Source organism: Amaranthus tricolor, chromosome 12 (genome assembly GCF_026212465.1).
Source record: "Amaranthus tricolor cultivar Red isolate AtriRed21 chromosome 12, ASM2621246v1, whole genome shotgun sequence".
In the NCBI taxonomy this organism is placed as follows: domain Eukaryota; kingdom Viridiplantae; phylum Streptophyta; class Magnoliopsida; order Caryophyllales; family Amaranthaceae; genus Amaranthus; species Amaranthus tricolor.
In genome coordinates this window covers 5,076,747-5,098,524 of record NC_080058.1, presented here as the reverse complement: position 1 = coordinate 5,098,524, position 21,778 = coordinate 5,076,747, and the positions used below count along the sequence as shown (strand labels likewise).

Here is a 21,778-nt window from a genome sequence, read left to right as displayed (position 1 = left end):
CCACGTCACTTTATACATTCGCATTCAGCACCCCGCGGTACGCAGACTCGACCAACAGCCAGTGAGCAAACGCCGAAATTCCCCCATTTCCTTTGATCCTTTCACCCGTCGCATTATAGAGTTAGTTTTTGGCTTCTCTTTACTCCTTTCTTCTTCATCTATGTTTAAGGTTTTTGAAGTATCAATCAAACATTTTGTTGATTTAGGGGTCTGATAACAAATCTTGGATTTCTTTGTTTGATTTTTGTGATGTGAAAATTGCTTGAGATGACTGTTTTATTGTTGATTTTGGATAATTATCACTATTCAAGAGTGATAAATTGTGGTAGAGATTATTTTTTAGTGAATGGTATGGATTTGAAGTTCATTTGCGACATTTTTTTTTGTTCGGTTTACATCATCATCAGTGCAAACCAAGTGTTCGATGAAATGTATATGAGAATTTGTGTATTTTGCTATTGTTGCACACTAACCAAGTGTTCGATGAAATGTAAAATTGAAATGTTTTGATAAATTTGGGTTGAAACGAATCATATCGTGTTATTTGTTATGTTTAATTGTTGCAATTGTTTGTGCTTTGTTTGATTGCTTAGTTTCAACTCTTTGGTAGGTTTTAGTATTTCTGGTAGATGACCTCATGCAATTACTCTGAAATGTGACTTTGAGCTTTTTCCTCTTATAAGTACTGGCTTAATTATTTCCCAATCGTTGCTGGTCCGATATGTTTTTCTCCCATGAATTTCTAATTTAAGAATATCCATTCTTTCGCTTGTTGATTGTCCAAAAGGCCAAAATCGATCATGTATCACTTTGTTGCTGCTACTGGTTTCTGCAAATGCGCTCTTGTGTGTTCTGGCACCTTTTCTGCGTTTTTGTGGTTATAAACTGTGATTTTTCATCTGCAGCTACCCTTTACTTAACTGCTAGGCTTTTATTACAATTATTTCTAATTTTTGCTGCTACTACTGTATTTTTGTTCCCTTAATATTAAATAACAACTTGTTAAAGATCTTTTTTTGTGATAGAGCTAAATACTAGCATTGTACGGATACACCACTCTCATTTATTCAATATCATATTGCTTCGAGAAAGAGAGAACATTAACAATGAACAAGAAGAAGGTATTTCAATTAGCAAAGGGTTTTAGAGGTAGGGCAAAGAATTGTATAAGGATAGCAAGAGAGAGAGTGGAGAAAGCGCTTCAATATTCCTACAGAGATCGTCGCACCAAGAAGCGTGATATGCGTTCTCTTTGGATTGAACGCATCAATGCCGGTGCTCGCCAACATGGGGTACTACTATTTTTGTTGATTTATTATATTTGAGCATTCATATATACATTTTTATTCTTATTAATGATTTGAAATTATATTATTGATTAAACTCACTGTAACTTGAGTACTTTGTATGGGTTTTATTCCTATTTGAATTGTGTTTTGTTTGAGTTCAACTCTAGAAAGTCATTGCCGGAGACAATAGTTTGGAAAATGTTTTGGGTTTTGATCTTATTTAAAATTGTTTTTGCTTGGACTTTAAAATCTAGTGGCGGATCTTGAGTAGAGGGAGCCAAATCCAAACAAAAAACTAGTGGGCGAATGTTTGAAATCCCAGCCTCTTGTTTAAAAATTATACTCTAAACCACCGAATTACATTCTTTTATCCTTTTATTGTAAAATGTTGACAATATTTTTGTTTTATGAATAAACTTAAAATTTTCAAGGGGTTGGGCCTATTCAGGCTCCTTAGAAGATCCGTCCTTGTAATAAGATCAATCGCCTAAGTGACGAAGTAAGAAATTTTTGTGTAAAGGGCTTAGGAAAGTTTGTTTGCTAGGCCTAATTGGCAATGTCTTTGTATTCTAATATTATTTTTGAATAGAAGAAAACGAAGGGAAAAGAAGGGGAGGATAATTGAGGTATTGCATTTCCTTCATTTAGATACCAATAGGAGATGAAAGAAAAATGGAGAAAGAGAATTGGAAGGAGGAGTTTATTCACATTTTAGACATAACAAATTCCTCCTACGTTGGTAAGATTTGGAACCAATTTTCCCTCTCCTCCCTTTCCCTTTGATCCCCTTCCCTCCCCTCCCCTTTCTTTTCAAAAATGTTACCCAAACATAGTGTAAAAGCATCCCGCTCTCAATTAACATGTCTCGAGTGTTTTTTTACTCTACATCTGAAGTATAATATGAAGAGTGATGCTCTTGCAACTTATGGTGTTTGCTCGTACGGTTGTCCTTTTTCCCATACGGTCTTTTTTCCCCCTAGTTTATTGAAACAGAAAAGTGTAACTTTTGGGGACTGGATACTGCAACATTTTGCTATCTCATGTTGCTGTATTTTCTGGGTGACAATTATGTACTATAAACTACGGTCTGTCTCAAATAGAACAGATTTTGATTTTCTGTTCAAGTTGTATGATTTTGTTTAACACTTAGCTGTTGCAGTAAATTAAAATCATGGCCGGAGAACATATCAACTGAGATCTGTTAGCGCTTCTTTTCATTGTCTTATTCATGATGAATACAACACTTCTAACTTGGCGCCTGTGTTTTATCTATTAGCTGTTGCAGTTTGTTCAATGGTTTCTTTTTAGGGCTATAATGAGCGAAATTAAAGGTCTGAATGAAAAGTTTGGGTTTTCTATTCACTAAAGTACCAGACATCTGAATCATTGGGTTATTTTTTAACGTTTTGCACTTGCACATTCACATTATCTGAAAAATCTTCTTCCAAGTTTGTCGTATAAATCTGCTTCTGGTTTTGCCTTCCGTTGGCAGGTAAATTACGGTAACTTCATGCATGGGCTGATGAAGGAGAATATTCAATTAAACAGGAAGGTACTGTCAGAACTGGCCATGCATGAGCCATATAGTTTCAAGGCTTTGGTGGATGTATCACGGAATGCTTTTCCAGGCAACAAAATTGAACCGAAAAAGGTAGGCCTTGCCGTTGTTCTGTGATTGGCGATCTATGAGGCCTCCTTGACTGTGTGCTCCTTCCCAAGCGTCGGTCCGTCCTCAAGGCGTAGGCAGCATCTTTTGGCTGTTTCTTGATTCCATCTTCATTTATCCATTATTTTCAGGCCAAAATAAACTAAACTAGATGTACTCTGCTGTTATCAAGGGCAGACAGTTCAAGAATAGGATCCTAATGGTAGACATTTTGGTTTAGTTAATCTGTTATAGAATTAGGATCCTGTTGTTTTCCAATACATCTGTTTTATGGGTTTGACTTATGTCAGTGCTCTTGGTCTTCACCTTCTTGGAAATTATGATTTGCTAAAATAGCTGTTAAATTCGCATCAAATCAAATTAAATAAAAAAGGTCGAAAAAATTAATATTAGTGTTTGTAACAGCTAGCATCATGTTTATATTGTTCGTTGATGAGTAAAATAGTGGGGGACTTGTAAGATTAGAAAAGAAATGTGTTTAGCCGAGAAAGATTTAGGTATAAAAGAGGTTTATATTTGCGTTGTTTTCTGAAGTAAAAAATTGAGAAAGAAACTTATTTTCAAGTCATTCAAAGATCCTCCAAGAGTTTTAAAATAGTTTAGTCCTTAAGAGATAACACACCCTTAAAGTTAGAAATTACCAATTAAAGTGGAAAGAATCATTTGCACCACTCAAATTCATCAAATATGAATAAACTCACACATAGAGACCTTGTATTCAAATTTTGCATGATATTGACCCAAAATTTGTAAAGCAAAACTTGTTTTTTAATCATCAAATTCTCATATTGTTTTTCCATTTCAACTTTGCCATATATAGGCTATGGTATACAATGATTAAGACTCTAAAATAACTACAATGCTTTGGCTATAACAAACAACCAAGACAATTAATTACAAGCATTAAACTACTTGCTTCTCTAATAAAATCAAAAATATATATCTTCTTAATTGCTGAAAATAAACGGTTTAATTACAAAGCATAACCTTTTAAAATTAAGTCCATATTGAATTACTATTTTAAAACTCTTAAAGACACGTAAACTCAAACTTATTAAGACTAAGATAGTTATTGTGCAACAACTACAAATAATGTAACTTCACTTTAATGAAAGACTTGACATAGGGCTTAAAATTAAGCACCTTCTCCACAATAAATTTGAGTCATACTAGCTATTACGAGGCTTGTAATAAATGTTCCATGCAGAATAAAAGCATTAAATCAAGATTCTTCAAACGAATTTGCTAGGATTTCTTTGGATGAGTTTTAACGCGTTTCAACTCACATTTTAAAAACCTCCACAACTTAAGCTAAGGCCTTAATGTTAACTATACCAAGGTCTTGAGCTATCTCCTAAGCAATTATGAAAATTGCATTATTTATTCATATCTTAAATAAACTAAGCATAGTCAATGAAAAATCTAAATCAATTAAATACACATTCTTATTGTTCACTAATTTTTACCTTTGAAATTTTCACAATTTGAAGCTCTCAATTAGCTTTACAAGCTCTCATATGAGCTACCTTTAATTCCTTTTCAATTGAGAAATTTTCGTTGTTGTTTACACCTAAAAAAACTCTCTTTTCCGATCTCTCTATAGCTTGTAATACTATAAGAAAATTATTATTATATAGAAAATTTGTTATACTTATAGTTATTCGAATATATATTTTTTTTTTTTTTAATTTTTTTATACAAATTGTGACATTCTCTTATGAATTTTGTTGTTGTTAGCTTTATATCCAGTACTCTCATAGAGGAAAAATGCGGATACAATTGTTGGTCTAAAACAGAAGCCTGACTACCTACCCTCGACTTCACCTACCCTGCCAATTCCCAACCACCCTCCAATCCACCATAAGAACCTTCATTTCTTCTTCTACTTCCACCCGCCATTGATAAGCTTCTCATACTCTTATTCTAATTTCTTCCATTTCCATCCTTATCCAACTTCAATGGCGTCTTCTCTCTCCACTAAAACTTTCTTAGGTTCCAATTCTTCATCAACGCTCGGATCTACTCATTCATCCTTCTCTAATCTCTTAACTCCTCCGACTCAAACCCAAGTCTCCTTTCGTCGTACTCGTAGATTCGGTAATTTCACAGCTTCTTGTCATCATTTCAATTTTGCTGGCTTTGATTTTTTGTAGATTGTTTTTAATTTTTAGTGATTGGGTTTTGATTAGTAAACCTAGCTTCTTGTTTAGTTTTATGGTTGATAATTTTTTGTGGATTATTGGAATTGCATGTGTTTCTCTTGTTAAGGTTAAATTGATTCTGCTTTGACCTGTGGATTAACTAAATAATTGGGTTTGGTTTTGAGAGGATGAAACTGATTAAAAGGATATTGGGGTATTTTGCAATTTCATTCTATTTTTACTTGCTTTCCGTTGAGAAAATTAAACATCAATAATGTCTCAATGTAATGATCTTGAAATTCGTATATAATTAGCTATAGTTAATAACAGTCTGCACCTTGTGTGCAGGTCATCCATTGAAGAATTGTATTTCTCTAATCCATTAAACCAATATTTATTAAGATTTTTAGAAGTTATGCTGATCAATATACATTAACAGGAGTAGTAATTTGATGAAGATTAAAGGGGATAGATTGGAAAAATTTTATATACAGCTAAAACTAGGTTATACAGTCATGTAGAAATGAACAGTAATAAACTTTTAATGATTGTGCTCTAATTTAGCTTCCCAAACTCCAAAATTCATTTCTCCTTTGAGTCTACTATAATCATAATCTAGCTTCTCCAAGGGTCGGATTCTTTAATCTTCTTAGTACAGCAGTTCCAGGTACTAGATAGCAGAATTGTATGAAAGAGCTTGGAAGTTTTGGACTATACATTGGGACGGGAAACTATAGGTAAACATGCAACTATAAAACTGGGAATATAGTTTTTGATTCATTTTAGATCCCTCGCATGGTATTGAGTTGACTTCATAGACCTATTTGAGATGTTAAAGCTGTGTTATGTTTCTTTAGTGCAGAACGAATTTACAAAATGTCAGTTGTGTACTCATGTTGACGTGTTGTGTAGTTGTGTTGTGTAATTGTGGTGGTAGCTTAAATGCATAAAACAGTTCTTTAGTTGTTTATTTTTTTAAAAAAATTTACCGTTCTTCAATTTTTCTTAATTTAATCTAGATTCCCATGATGGGAATTTTTGTCTTTTGAGCTCAAGTACATGCAGGGATATGAAAATGATATCTATTGTTTATTTTGGTAACCAATTAGAAATACAAAATTTTAATTTCCCTATTTGTTTTTATGGGTTGATGTCACAACTACATTTTTAGAAAATAAGGTTTTGAAATGTTGTTGTACTGTCTCCTTATAAAAAATATCCGACTCTTCAAAACATATTCTTACCTCACAAGAGATTTTCTATACATTGCAGAAGTTCAAGCTGCTGGAAGCACATATGGGAATTACTTTCGTGTTACAACTTATGGAGAATCACATGGTGGTGGTGTTGGTTGTGTCGTTGATGGCTGCCCTCCCCGACTTCCCTTGTGTGAGGAAGATTTACAAAAAGATCTTGATAGAAGGTATTTAACATGGAGGTTTTCAGGCTTGATTAGTAAATTTCTTTGCTGACTTGATGCTAATAACTGAGGAAAATCAAAATTAGGGGGTTCGGCTACCGTGCACAAAAATATGGATAATTATAATGGAGTGAAATGACTCAAATTATTTCTGTCATTTTTTTAGCGCTCACTCTTAATTGAACTATGAAAGGTCATTTTTTGTTCCTAGAGACTCGATAAATATTTTTTAAGTGAAAGAGAAATGTGCAGAGCATTTAATCTTTTTTATGGATTCACAATTCTTCTAAAGTTCCAAAATTAGCATAAAGTGGCCTAAAAATCACTTTATTTCACGATTTGCAATAGGATTAGTGAGTTTGGTAAGAGTGATACAAAGTATTTAAGAAACATATAAAAAAATGTCCCCTTAGGTGTGTCATTTATATTCTTTTTGTCTTGTTTTCATGGACTTATTTATGATGTTTTGTAGGAGGCCTGGTCAAAGCCGAATCACTACTCCTAGGAAAGAGACGGATACATGCAAAATAATTTCCGGCATTGCTGACGGTTAGTTTGCTTTGTAGAAGCCTGCTGAAATATGTATCGGGTATATGCAGACATTATTTGTATTAACTTAAGATTCTGGTGCCTGATCAGTCTTGTTTTCATTGCAGGTCTCACTACTGGATCACCAATTGCTGTAAATGTACCTAATACTGACCAAAGAGGACATGTAAGTAATTCTTATTGCATGTCAAAACTGTGTTTTGTCATTTTCTGTGTTGATTTCTGGCTGTGTGTTAAAGTGTTTTATGTATTTCTGGGACTCAATAAAAATACGGAGTGTTGATATATTTTTTTCAGAAATATCATAGTTTCTGTGAGTTTTTGACGGGAAATTCATTTCCTCTTGCTTCTTACTAGGATTATAGTGAGATGTCTAAAGCTTATAGGCCTTCGCATGCTGATGCAACCTATGATTTCAAATATGGTGTTAGGTCTATCCAGGTAATCACTGACCGAATGAATTGATCTTCTTTCTTTATTCCAGAAAGCGGCATGACCAAAGTGTTCTCTGTTATGTATTTTATTAATCTTCATTCCAATGGACATGCAGGGTGGTGGAAGATCTTCTGCCAGAGAAACTATTGGAAGAGTTGCAGCTGGAGCAATAGCTAAGCAGATACTCAAGAAGTTCGCAGGAACTGAGGTGCAGTTTTTTCTTTAAATTCTTAGTTGTTTTGTTAAGCTTGTGCTTTTTAACAAAATTTTTACGGAGATATTGTATGTAGTATATGCCACTTATCGATTTAATTCAGCGCGTAGCATCAAAATTTATGTTAGCAACTAACTTTCTGGAAACAAATTGCTTGTTTTTTTTGTCACCTCTAAAGAATATGTAAAAACTAAACTTAAGCTAGAGTGTAGGTGTTGCAAATCTCTCAACTTAGGTTACTGATGCCTTTATGTTAATACTTGTTAAACACCCCATATGTGAAACTGCTACATTACCGCAATGATGACCATAGTTCTCAGGGAGTCAGTAATTTTTTTCTTGCTTGCTTGCTTGATGATCATTTTATTATCTTAGATGTAGAGAGTACTCCGGTCATGTCTTCTGTTTGTCTGGTTTGATATAACTCTCTGATGACAAATGATTTTTTTTCTTCAGGTGCTTGCTTATGTATCCCAAGTGCACAAGGTTGTACTGCCAGAGGGATTGATTAACAATGAAACATTGACTCTTGAACAGGTATTATTAGAATTTCTATCCCGATCTTTTCTCTTAATAAGGTATCTAAATATGTGAATGACCCAGCAAAATTGTGTTGAGATCAAATTATTTTTCAAAGACATTCACTTTTGTAGCAAATGTGCAACTTGCTGGAAAACTGGGAAGGGCTTACAGAACCATTAACCATGTAAAAATCAATAATGCTACTGGCTAATATACTACCATTATTCGGTGTCCTGAACGCCCAAGATCTATTGGTCATCAAATTGTCAACTACGTCTATATTTTTGTTGTAACATTTAGACCTTCATGTACCTCAATATGGTTGAGAGTTATCACAGATCAAAGTATCAAACTCAAGAACCAGTTTTTCTTATGCCATGTAGGCTGGCCATGATTTTTTCTAGAGAGGGAAAAAGAGAACCTACCTCATTACAAAGACTTCATGTCTTCAACCATGGCAACAAATTTTTCAAAGGGGCTTTAGGACTAAAATTCTGGTTGTTGAGATTGAGATAGTGATTGTTCTTAATAATTTTTAATGGCTTCCAATTGATATGCATTGATGGGAGTTTACAAGAAATATTGATGCAATGCATTGAAAATTTTGAGTGGCTCTGCCAATCTTATGGCTCCCTCTGAAAGTGCAATCCCCCATAATTAAATTGCCGATGTTGCAAAACTCTAACCCTATTCCTCTCATTTCTGGACCAGAGAACACCCTAAGAGGAACCTTAATTTGCAAGTGATACCTAATTTGATTTATAGCAATTTGTTCATATAATGTACAACTTACCACTGTTGATTAATAAATTTTGTTACCCATCAAGTAGAACTATTCCCAATTACATACACCTGTTTTTGTTCTACTCAATGGATGTGGCTAGTATCATCTAGTCCCCGTCCTGTACCAATAACCAAATCTGGGAGCAAGCTGTTTTATGCTCACACTCTGAAGATTATACCTTCTTATACTATATCGTATGTCCATATGTAAACCATTAAGCTCTTTGTCCACCAGACACCCTGGCATCAGAATTCTGGCCACTTTTAGTGATCTACTTTTTGACTCAATAATTCGTTGGGCTACTTATGTATTCGTCTGCAACTAGCTAACTGGACTCACATTTCTTAGCTTCTATATTATGGCTTAAGCTTATTGTGAGGTTCATCATTTGTGAATTTGAATATTGAAGCTAAATTAGATTGGTTTCTGAAAGAGGCAATTTCAATCCTCTTCCCCTCTCATTCACTAAATAAAGTTTACATTCCCATGTTTGTTTACTTTCCAATAATCTTTTGTACTCTGCAGAAGCATGTTTATGTGGGTTGAACTAGGTTATATAGTTAACTCTATCTTTCATAACAGTGTTTTTGGTTTCAAATCTTTATCAGGTAGAGAGTAATATTGTCAGATGCCCAGATCCGGAGTATGCTGAAAAAATGATTCAAGCTATAGATGCTGTTCGAGTTAAAGGGGATTCCGTAGGTGGTGTTGTCACTTGTATAGTTAAAAATGCTCCACGTGTAAGATCCCTTCAGTCTTGCAATCCATGATAGTTTTAAGATCCATTGCTAGTTTACAAAGCTCAAATCACAGTTTCTGACTGAATTTGTTAACAAATAATGTTATATCAGGGACTTGGTTCTCCAGTTTTCGACAAACTTGAAGCTGAGTTGGCTAAAGCTGCTCTATCATTACCTGCAACCAAGGGTTTTGAGTTTGGGAGTGGATTTGCAGGTAGGTGTTTAAAGTTGCATATGATGTTTGCTATCAAGAGTCCCTCGGAAATTACTTTAGTGGTGTTGGGGCAATGCAATGTTGTTGTAGTAATATTATGTCCTAGGAGAAAGTTTTCTTTTAGTATTACAGCTGTTTGATTAGAATATGATCTGTTTATCGGTAGGTACCTTTATGACCGGGAGTGAACACAATGATGAGTTTTACATGGATGACCATGGGAGGATCAGGACAAAAACAAATCGTTCTGGTGGTATACAGGTTAAGCCAATTTCTAGCTAACCTGATCATTAATTTTGCAATAGTAAGTTAGTAACTGTAGTTCTTTAAAGTTCCTGAGATTGTTGATACTGGCTCTTTCTTTGAACAGGGAGGAATATCAAACGGTGAACTTATTCACATGAGAATAGCATTTAAGCCGACTTCTACTATTGGGGTTAGAGTCTTTTTTTTTTGTTGTGTTCTTGCTCACACAATTACTGATTACATGGTCCTGTGTTGAAAAGAGCAAGAAAGTTTGTTGATTTTGTCTAATGTTGTTGCAGAAAAAACAACATACTGTTACAAGAGGTAAAGAGGAAACAGAGCTTATTGCCCGAGGGCGTCACGATCCTTGTGTTGTCCCACGAGGTATTTTTTTAAACAATTGTTCGTTTGTGTTTCACAAATCTGGAACGCTAATACTTGTTTGCATTTGGTGTGGCTCGATTAATGCCTACTATGAAATGCAAATGCAATGCAATGTTATGATAGTGCCAACTTCTACAATTAAATATCCTTCATAAATATCTGCAAATGAACCAACAAAGCTTGATGATTGAAATGTTTGAGTTAAATTGATAGTGGTGTGTATTAGATCTAATATCCAACCAAACTGGTGTGTTTCTGGGGAGAGATGAGTAGTGCTTATATACCCTTTTTAACAGACGAGAACAAAATGATGGTAATTAATCTGGTTAGTTGCAGAAAGTATCTTTACTAAGTTACACCAGTCTTGTTTGAACAGAAAAATCATGATATACTATTACTCAATAGTTAAGTGCTCAGATAAAAATTTTCAAATAGCATCTACTGCAACAAGTGATTGTTATTTGATAATCAGGACTAATAGTAATAATCCGATTAGTAGTTTTTTCGGGTAATTGTTGACTAATCTAGTAAAAATGTGATTGCAGCTGTACCAATGGTGGAAGCAATGGTGGCGCTGGTACTTGTCGATCAGCTGATGGCACAGTATGCACAGTGTGAGTTGTTTCCAATTAATCCCGCCCTGCAAGAACCTATGGAGTTGCTGAAGCTTGACAAAGCCAGCGTTTGAGTTTTGACAATGTATGATATGTGCTAAGACTGTATATTAGAATACATATATGCTATTTGTATCGTTTTTGATTGATTGGCAGAGTTTTTTTCTGGGTTTTTCTTATGTATTTCAGATAGAATATTGGAGTTTTTGTCTGCTTTTGCTTACTCCCTTAAAAGGAAGGGATGTCAATAAAGCTTTCAACATATATTCTGCTTTGTACTTTTCTAGAGCATATGTTTTTCTCTTGCTTCTTCAATGAATGCCCCTTGGGTTACTAGGACCTCATCATATGCCATATGTAATATGTACGTTCCGACCAATTCTAGTTTTGTTTCTTTGATACCAAACCATATACAGTTTTTGTCTAGCACAACACCATCAATCAACTACGGTCACTTTTTTTTTGATTTGTAGGTTGATGGTGTTGTGCTATTATTGACCGGAAATCGGCCTGATGGAACAATAAAAAAACTAACTTTTTAGGATATGAATGAGAGTTTTAGGATAAAGGATTGGATTGTAGCCCGGCGGCTAGAACACTTAACTTTATTGCTTGATGTCTTGAGTTTGAGCATCTCTAATATTATTAGCTTTTATGAGCGAGATATACAGGATATGATGATGTTGATGATGGAGGTGAGTTTTTGATTCACGACAAATTGTACAAGTAATTGCATACTTTCCTAATGTCCACCCCAATAATAAAGTGCCCTAAAGTCTATGAAACTTGTAATGATACATGCAAACTTAACAAAAATTTGATATGGTCATTATATGTCAACTTGATCCAGATTTAAATCAACAAAAATGGCTTAATAATAAATCTGATCAAATGTGATATAAACGAAAGTATAGTTGACTTGTACCTAAATTGTGTTAACCTAACAAATTGATCCAATACCAAGACCGAAAACTAACTTGATTGAAATAGTATTGACTATTGACAAAATTTGAACAAATAATTGAATAAACAATCTAACTAGTTTCATGTAGTATTTATTTTGAACCGATTAAATTAATAGTTTTTTTTGAAAATAAAATCATACATATAGTAGAATTATTCATTTATAGAAATATTTAGTCAATACTTAATATGAAGTTATGAGATTTTACAATTCTTCACAAACAAGTATAATTCTTTTTCAACATTTACTGCAAATGATGTTTTCTATGTAAAGTCTTTTGAAATTCGAACAAAAATTATTATTTTCAACTTGAATTTGATCTATACTTAGAACAATATCATAAACTTAACTCTAATAGGACATTACCTGATTCAAACTTAACTTGAATTTGGTATACACATTCCATCAAGTCAACTCAAACCCATACAATAATAATACCAGAGTCTTAATCTAAAAGATTAGAGTCGACTATTAATCAACTCAAACCCAAATGAAACAAATAGAACATCACCCTATGACTAGACTTAAAACCAATTTAATTTAACTAATTAAGCGAGTCAAATCAAATTAACCTAATCTATTGTAAATCAAGTTGATTTTGATTTAAATCTCTTTAACAAAGCTTAACAATCATCTAATCTAATCGTTTATAAAAAACCAAGCACAAAGAGCAAACCTAACCTTTTATGTAATTAGGTTTAGCATAATTGGCTTATAGTAAAGTATCATGTTTAGACTTCATATTAAGGACAACTTCTACCAAGTCTTGGTGAAAGTTTAGAAAAATAGAGGGAAAAACTTAAAATATGCAAGCACAAAATATTCAAGAAACAGAAAACTGAAACCTACAATTTACATGATAATTAAAGAGCTTAGGGCAATTCCGATTCGAGTTTCACTACTTAAAAGAACCAAGAAGATGGAACTCCGAGCAAATACCCATCAAAGTTTTCCATCACAGAAAATTTAGCCCTTCAAGCAGCAATATTTTCTTTAAAAAAACCATTACTAGATTTTCCTACAAAGTACTACTTACTTAAGTACTAAACTCCTCAAGACCGACTCGCCAGCTATTAACTTGCTTTACTTACTATTACAATTACGATTTTAGTTTCCATCATCACCAGACTTCAAGTAGAGCGCCTCCCCGCCATCACTTGAACTCCCACCACGACCATCTGAGCTTCCGATGTCTTGCTTGATACGTCCAAAGTCATGATATCCTCCGAGCATACCACTGCTGGACGAACTATGAGGTTCGCCTTGCAGCATTGTTAGGCCTGAGCTACCAGGAGAGTTCATCCCCATTTGGCTAGCATGCAGGGCTTGACTCTGTTGAAGTGTTGGGTATGCTTGCTGGCTGTATAGCATTGAAGAGCGTGCCGCCATTATTGCTTGGGGTGACATTGATTGAGCTTGCTGCTGCTGCTGCTGCTGCATGTAGTGTGCCCCGGACTGCATCATTCCACTTGGAGCATACTGCATGATGTTCACGGAAATTCAGATTATATACACATAACGAAGTTTACTATATCTCAACTACCAGTGAAACATAATTTGCTAGCTGATTCGCCTTTTTGATTCCGATTCGCTCAAAATGGTTCAATAATAGCCTAAAACCGACCATAATTCGCTTTTTTCAATTAGCGAATCCTGCAATAGATTTTCAATGAGCACGAAAAACGGGGAAGCCCCTTAAGATTTGTACCTGGGAATGCATGGTAGCAGGTTGGGGTTGGGAATCAGCGATAGCAGCGAGGTACATGAGGTTTCTCTGCAGCCTAGCTTGATTTCTGCAATGGTTTAAACAGCACAACAATGAATATGCCATGGCGATGAACACGCTCACGCTTTCCACATAAGAGTATTAATACATCGGGTGGACGACAAATGAAGAGGAAATTTTACGCAATAAACTGTGAAGTGTGTTCCACTCCTAAACTAGGTCATAAATAACATAATCTACAATGAAAATGAGTTCCGAACAATTTAAACAGAACGATATTCTAGTGTCATGTCTGTCATCAGAAATCCAATCTAAATACACACCGAAGGGCTTAAACCATATCACATCTCAAGTTATTACCATGTAAATGTAATGAAAATGATTAGTGTTACCATATCTGATTCTTCGAAAATTGTAACCCAAGAAAAGTATATGTGTGACGAGTATGCTTTTAAACACAAAAAAGTTCAACTCTGATGCTGCAACTTAATACGAATCAAATTAAAACAATCAAAAGCTTGCGGGTGTATCTTACTCAGCACACTCATTTAGCTTCCCAGAATTTTGGCTTTCCACAATCTTCAGAATCAATGATTTGTTCTCATCCAAGTACTGCATAGATCAAAAGCAAGATGTAAGGAAGCGTTAGATTACAAAAAATATAGAGTGATCATACAGTAATCTACAACGATCATATTTAAGAATGCACTGTTTCTAGGTAAAGCAGCTAACGACTGAAATCATCTAGTGCATAAAATAAATCTCTTCAAATATTGTTTTTTAGCTGTATTGCATGACAGAATGTCTGTACATCCATGATTCATTCCTCGAGGACGAATTGTTAACCAAAGAATAATGTAACAATTTCTCAACAGCGAGCCCCAAGATTGAGATTAAAAAAACAATGCATTTACAAACCCCAGTCACAAGCCAATTGAAGGGAAAAGAACGTGGCCATAGGTAACCTTGTCCTCGAGGAATGACGGTTATTGATAGCCTTCAAAGTTTATGCAATTCTCCAATGCTATCTACCATTTTCCTTATGAAAAGAGAATTAATATTTGGTAATCTTTTCTAATGGTTTGATGGCGGAAATTGCTAGTACAACATATCCCCAAATCAACATAACTTAGGAAAGATTCAAACAATGCAAATTTACTAGATGCCCGCAAGAAAGTAGGATATGAACAATGACATTCCATTACTCCAGTGCCAACAATGGGCTCTCACCTAGCCAGAGTTTGAAAGGTCAGATGTGCACAATATTACTCTTATAGTCTTATGTTATCTTTTAGTTGAGATTTAGGATAAAATCTCAACCTTAAATACATGCCCTCCAAGACGATTTTCTTGGGGACTTTGATCAAATTTAAGTGCTTTCGGTACACCAAAACAAGGACTTGGGACTTTCTTTTCTTCAATTCCCATTCTCTTCCACCAAATCTCTCCTGGCATGGGGTATGAAAAAAATTTGTGAAACTAGGTTTGTAAAAAAGTTCAAGACCATCAACATTACAACCACCATTAATAGGGCATTTATCAAAAAAGGTACCTATTTTACAATATGCTAACTGAATAAGGCATCATTACTTGGGAGTAGAAATACTGAGATGCCTCCTTTTCTAAAAGCTTGACTACAATTCTCAACAGCAAAAAAAATTTCTTACACAGATGACTAAATGATAAAGCTTTCTAGAAGTACCTGTGAGATTCAAGTTTGCTACACTTCAATGATTAGACTGAGTTACTGACAACCTATACTCCCCCCCTTTTTCTCCTCTCTAGTTGTGGTCCACATAGTTACCTTGACTTCCACTTTCTTTACCTTTGTTTAAAACTACACTCGGGACTTGGGTATGACCAGTGTTGCATAATAAGCCAATTAATTCGCCTTTTGCGATTCGCTCAAAATGACACTAAAATAGCCTAAAACCGACCATATTTTGCTTAATTTAATTCGCGATTCGCCAGGAAAATAGTGAATAATGTGACCGGGGGTATGACATTTGACACTTCAATTTGATTCAAAATATTGAAATATTTCAGAAAATAGCCATGCTAGACACTTGGATACGTATCCAAGTCAGACATGTGTATAAGAATCCAGGTAACATAGGTGGTCCAGGTTCATAAACAACTCACTTTCGACTTTCCGGAAAAAGGAAAGTTTGGACCATAAAGAGATCTTAGGCCAGGAGTTCACTGCTCTGAAGGTAGAGCATGCCAGCAACAATCAAGCTGATAGCTGGTGATTAATACTTCTATGATACATATAGAATTTAAGAGGATAGCAATGCTAATGCCTCACAGCTCATCACATTGAAGGAGTATGAAAAGGGAAAGAAATTATTGATGTACTCATAACCAGTAAAAACCATGAGTTGCAGTGTAAAACTGCAAATTTCTCACCTTGAGAAATAAGTACCAAGTAATAAAGAAAGGTTAGCCTAAATTTCCATAACTGTAATTGAATTTCCGTGTAATAAATTTCTTAGCCTAAATTTCTTTTTGGTAAAAGTACTCAAAAGCATAGTGCAATAACAACGCAGCATCTCATTGGCCGCGTTGTAAAGTTTTTCAAAAATATCGAACCGATGTTTTGAGTTCTCAAAAGCATAGTACAATAACAAGGCAGCATCGCATAGGCTGCGTTGTAAAGTTTTTCAAAAATACCGAACTAATGTTTTTACGATGTAAAGGTGTTAAAAAACCGCATTTTAAGCTGTTTTAATAGATATCTATGCTTTCGTCCATTACCGCATTTTTGCACTATACGGAGAATAGAGCTCCCACAAAAAGGGCATGTGCATCACCAACCAAAAACAAAAGTACACACAAGAGACAAAAGCTCATGTAATTACACCTTAGTTACTCCATTCTTCAAGTGGTCAAAAGCATGAATCCCATTATTTAGCAAGTACAACCATACAACATACAACTTCTGACTACCAACACATAAACAACCATTAAGAAGTTGTACATCAAAAACTGTTCATCTTTAACCATTTCTATGAGAACAAAAAGTTTCCCATATTTGCTTATAATGGTAAAACTTAATGAAAAGTCCAATCAACCTTTTCCCCAAGAACAAATGAATCATATATGGTTCAATTCAACCCTTTGAATAGCATTTTTCATACCCATTTTTATGGAAATAAGTTAGTTTAGCAGCATTTATATCTCATACAAACCAAAGTACTCATATTTAGCAAAACAGTACTTCCTTCCCTACAGTCTAAAGACCTTAGCTCGTCTTTTAGCAAGGATTCTCCCTACCCAAACACCCCACTAACATCCACCATATCCAACCATACACGTGGCAAGTACCTGTACTTGAACAAGTTAACATCAGATTTTTAATGGAAGGTGAGTTTTACTCCTTACTTTTTAAGGGATACAGCTTGTCCTATTACTAGAGTCTACTTACTTTAAAATAGAGCATATGCTGACCGGTGAGCAATTAATGAAAAGACAATTCTAATGCTAGGATACTATACCATGATATGCCTAATTTTCATGCACTAATAGGATTAAACAACACATGGGTAATTTAATATCACAAGAAAAATGATGAGCAAAGTAAGAGTATTTTAGTAATATATTTGTCTGTCTCATTATACTTGTTATATTTTACTTTTTACGCGATATAATGCGCTAATTCAATCTTTTAAGTATAATAAAAAAATTATAAGAATTTAAAATTAATAATCTTTGCATTAAAACGAGTAAAACAAAATCCAACTTCACGGAGTATGTTTTAACTTATGGATTAAAAAAATTAATCATAAATTAATGGTGACAAATGAGTAGTGAATTATCTTGTAATGTAGCAAATAATTTAGAATGGAGGTATGTACTTCGTCTGTCTTATTATACTTGTTATATTTCACTTTTTACGCAGTTCAATACGTTATTTTGAAAATACTATATATCTTGAATCATACATAATTAAAAGTTATTATTAAATTAATATTATGAAAGTATGTAATTAAACGTATCAAATAAGATCATTCTTGATAGTATTTTTCTAACCATTAGCCGCAAAATATAAAATAAGCTTAAATAATAAATAATTTTAAACAAGTAATCTATTTCAAAACGGATAAAGTACATGATTTCTTTGTTTATTATACAAATGAAATGACAAATGAGAAATGAAGCTGGGAGAGTTCACAATATTTTGGTTATTATATTTGCAAGAATCAAATTTGTAGGCTCACACAACAAAAAAGTACAGTCTGGAGATTGTAGATTTTAGAAGTTTGTGAAAAATTATATTAATACCAAGTGAAAAAAGAAGATTACGTCACATAGCAACGGTCGCGTTGTAAAACTTTTAGAAAAACTGATATATTTCGGGTTGTAAAAGTACTTCCTCTGTTCCATAATTGTTGCTACATTTGCATGGGCACGGGAATTAAGAAAAGTGATTGACCTACACTGTAGCTGATTGTTTACTTTATAAAGTATAGTATTTTATTATTGTTAATTGAAAAAGAATAAGAAAAAATAGGTTGTTAGGTTACTTTATAGAGTATAGTATATATTTTATTATAGAGTATAGAGTAGGATAAAAATAGGGGTAGATAGAACTTTAAATGATTGTTTTATTACTAAAAACAGAAATGTAGCAAGTAATATGAAATTGACAAAAATAAAATATGTAGCAAGTATTATGGAACGGAGGAAGTATAAAAAAACATATTGGGCAGGGACATGCCATGCTTTCAGCTGTTTTATTTGGCAATATAATAATTGCATACTTTTGTTATCGCATCAACATTACGTTACAACATTTTTGCACTATGATTAAAAAACGGTATAAAAGTAGTCCCCTCATTATCTTACTAAATACTCATTTGTCCCTTTGAATTAATTACATTGAGACTTTCAGTGTGAGTTTTTTAACAACGTGACAAATTCTCCTTCAGTACAATTAGTATTTACTATTCACCCACTAATCTTGTTCCTTATATTCACTATCCACTATTGATTCGTTTTAATATATAGTTTTCAAAATCAACTTTATAATTTTTAGTTATATAATTAAGTAAAGAATACTATGGCTTAAAAAAGCTTGAACAATATGAAAGTTAAAAGGGTAATAACTTAATGTAGGAAACTAAGAAAAAAGCCCAATCAGTTTGGTACTCCCTCCATTCCACCCTATGTGTCCCCTCAATATACTAATTCAAACCTTATATCATTAAAAATTACTTCAAAGTTGATAATAAAAAAGCTTTTATACGAATTAAAAAAGATACAACTTGATTATATTTTAAAATATAAATTAAGAATAAAATTCAAATCGAGAGTGATAGATGAACATTGTTAAAAAATTTTGGTTCATTTAAAACTAATCTTTATAGTGTAAGAAATAAAAAATATTGCATAGCTATTAGATCAAAAGAACAAAGGTAAGTTAGGATGATACTTCATGAAGTATGAACAACATTCTTAGACATATAGAAAACCAAAATATAAGAATAGGAACCATCAATTTAAAAAAGGTTCAACCTTTAAAAAACATCAATTAAAAAAAACTATAATTAATAATTAAACGTGAAAGTGATTGGAAATTAGAGCAATTAACATTTTGTAGGCCAAAAGGAAAGTAAAAATTAAAACCCAATAGATGTCAACATTCTCTTTTTATTACCCCACAAACAATTAATAAACCTTGATTAAAAAAACCACTATAAGCTTAACTTCTCAAGGAATGTTTAAGTTACAAATACAGATCAATATACTCTTCTATCCATTTGAATTTACTTTGTTATGTAACCAAAATGATGGTTCGTTGAATACTTCCTTTGACCCAATGAATTTTGCTTTATAAAAAAGGCATTATTTTAGGGGAATAGAGGGAGTATTAATATAGCAAATTCAAATGAACAAATAACAACTCATAAGTATTTCTCTATTTCAATGAGATTGCTACAATAAACTTTTAAAAAGAAAAATGGTGGGATCAAATAAAAGGGGAGAAAATAGATTGAGGGAAAATTGTCCTAAGAAAGTTTAGCAACAACAAAAGTGAGAAGTGTTGGGAGAGATGGAGGCAATGAGAAACACAAAAAGGTGCATGCAAAACTAGATTCTTTTTCATAAACAAGTCTTACCTTTTTGAAAATCTAAAGGGCAAAAATAGAGAAAAAAATGATGGGAAAACTTACACAAATGATGGAGGAGAGGAACACATAATTGACCATACCATTCTAATAAAAATACGCATGGTTGTAGCAGACTGTGACCCTTCACAGAAGTTACATACCTTTGAAGAATGACTTAATAAGATCCATGTCAAAATATCATGTTATGGCAAAATTCTATGGAACATGTTAATCTATTTGTTCATAGAGGTGTATAAGTCAGCCAAAAATTTAAGCTAATCCGAAAGGTCTTCCGATTAAAATTGTAAATACAACACAAGTCACTGCAAAAATAAATGGGGGAGAGATTTGAATTCATATTAAGAAACTGATTCAACTAAAATATTAAGTCAATATATATCCAATCATATCATACCCCTTATGCGTAAGGTCTATAGACTAAAATTGTGAATGCAACACAGGTTATAGGTGGAAGAGATTGAACCTCCGTTAAGAAACCAATTCAATCAAAATTTTCGAGTTGATGTAAGCTAATATAGAAGTACAAGTTCATAATATGCTCAAAAAACTATAAAGTTTTCATCATTAGTACTTTTATCAATACAATACTTAGAAACTACTACTCCCCGTTTTAATTTGTCTGTTACCCTGTTCATAGTTTTTCTATAAGCGAGATAGACCGGTAGGATGATGATGACTTTTACCACAAAGCTTGATCACGGAGAGAATAACAGAGCATCATGAATGAACTTTAAAAATAGTACTAAAACTTATTAGGCACTCAAAGAATGATTGATTATAAGGAAGAACATAAAAACATGAAGAATAAAAACAAAAATCAATTCCAAATCTCACCCAAGTGCAATATCACCAATTAAATGAACTAAATTAACAAAATCAAAACGTCGTCCATATTTTCTTATTTCCAGAAATGGGTATTTTCCGGGATCAAAAAAGAATAAAACCCAGAAAAATCAACAGAAAAACAAATCATTATAGAGAGAGAAACAAGAAAAATTATTAAAAAAAAAAAAAAAAACCTGCTGAATGTGATCAGTAGTGACGTTGTTGGAGTAATAAGCTGCCATCATGGGCTGCATCTGCATCAGGTGCTGCTGCATCCCCACACACACAAACAATTTGTATAGACTACTACTATACTATTACTATTACTATTACTATAGCTTGTTTTAAAGCAAATAGAAGAATATAGTATGAGAATTACTTGTATTTATTGTTTTTTTTTTTACAATTTAAGAGCAGAAAAAAAGTGTCTGAAAGAACAGTATGAGTATGCAACAGAATCAGAAAGAAAAACACAAAGACTCCATGAAGAGAAGACAGGGATTGAGACTGTAACTGAGGACTGAGAGGACAGCGTGGGGAGGGAATAGGGAATAGGGAAAGGGAATAGGGGGGAGGGGTATATAAAGATGAGAGATAATGAAATGAAATGAAAGGGAAGGGTTTTTGATTTGGGGTTTAATGGGAGGTTGTTTGTGGAGATTGTAAATTAATGGGTAATGGTGATGGTGATGGGTCCCTCACCTCTTTAGTCTTTACCTCATCTCATCTCTTCTCTTCTCTTCTCTTTCCACACTTACCAGTGAGGGGTCACGTGATAGGAGATGTGGGGTGGTGCTTCTGACTTTTTTTTTTTTTTTTTTAAATTATGGGACTTCAGTTTTCTATGTGTGTTTTTAATAGTGATATGATTAACTGTGAAAATCGTGTTGTGTTATGCAGTGATGATATTG

At 33.6% G+C, this 21,778-nt stretch overlaps 3 protein-coding genes across 5 annotated transcripts; 2 read left to right on the top strand and 1 right to left on the bottom strand.

Annotated features, from left to right (window-relative positions):
• On the top strand, nt 1–3,397 carry LOC130828259 (uncharacterized). 2 transcript variants are annotated; one of them, XM_057694123.1, is made up of 3 exons: nt 1–120; nt 1,026–1,292; nt 2,782–3,386. In XM_057694123.1, exons 2-3 carry the CDS (start codon nt 1,107–1,109, stop codon nt 2,962–2,964), a joined length of 369 nt encoding a protein of 122 aa, XP_057550106.1. In that variant the 5' UTR covers nt 1–120; nt 1,026–1,106; the 3' UTR covers nt 2,965–3,386. The 2 variants fall into 2 exon arrangements, with proteins under 2 accessions (XP_057550106.1, XP_057550105.1); XM_057694122.1 differs by having other exon boundaries at nt 8–120; nt 1,009–1,292; nt 2,782–3,397.
• A 1,275-nt stretch (nt 3,398–4,672) lies between these two features.
• On the top strand, nt 4,673–11,496 carry LOC130828258 (chorismate synthase 1, chloroplastic). Its single transcript, XM_057694120.1, has 13 exons — nt 4,673–5,052; nt 6,369–6,519; nt 6,989–7,065; nt 7,173–7,231; nt 7,423–7,506; nt 7,616–7,708; nt 8,171–8,251; nt 9,629–9,760; nt 9,872–9,974; nt 10,141–10,235; nt 10,345–10,410; nt 10,520–10,604; nt 11,150–11,496. Exons 1-13 carry the CDS (start codon nt 4,914–4,916, stop codon nt 11,290–11,292), a joined length of 1,308 nt encoding a protein of 435 aa, XP_057550103.1. The 5' UTR covers nt 4,673–4,913; the 3' UTR covers nt 11,293–11,496.
• A 1,474-nt stretch (nt 11,497–12,970) lies between these two features.
• On the bottom strand, nt 12,971–21,520 carry LOC130828257 (GRF1-interacting factor 1). 2 transcript variants are annotated; one of them, XM_057694118.1, is made up of 4 exons: nt 21,062–21,520; nt 14,444–14,520; nt 13,891–13,975; nt 12,971–13,661 (listed from the first exon to the last, which is right to left on the bottom strand). In XM_057694118.1, exons 1-4 carry the CDS (start codon nt 21,140–21,142, stop codon nt 13,290–13,292), a joined length of 615 nt encoding a protein of 204 aa, XP_057550101.1. In that variant the 5' UTR covers nt 21,143–21,520; the 3' UTR covers nt 12,971–13,289. The 2 variants fall into 2 exon arrangements, with proteins under 2 accessions (XP_057550101.1, XP_057550102.1); XM_057694119.1 differs by lacking the exon at nt 21,062–21,520 and adding an exon at nt 15,611–17,593.
• Between the last annotated feature and the right edge of the window lie 258 nt (nt 21,521–21,778).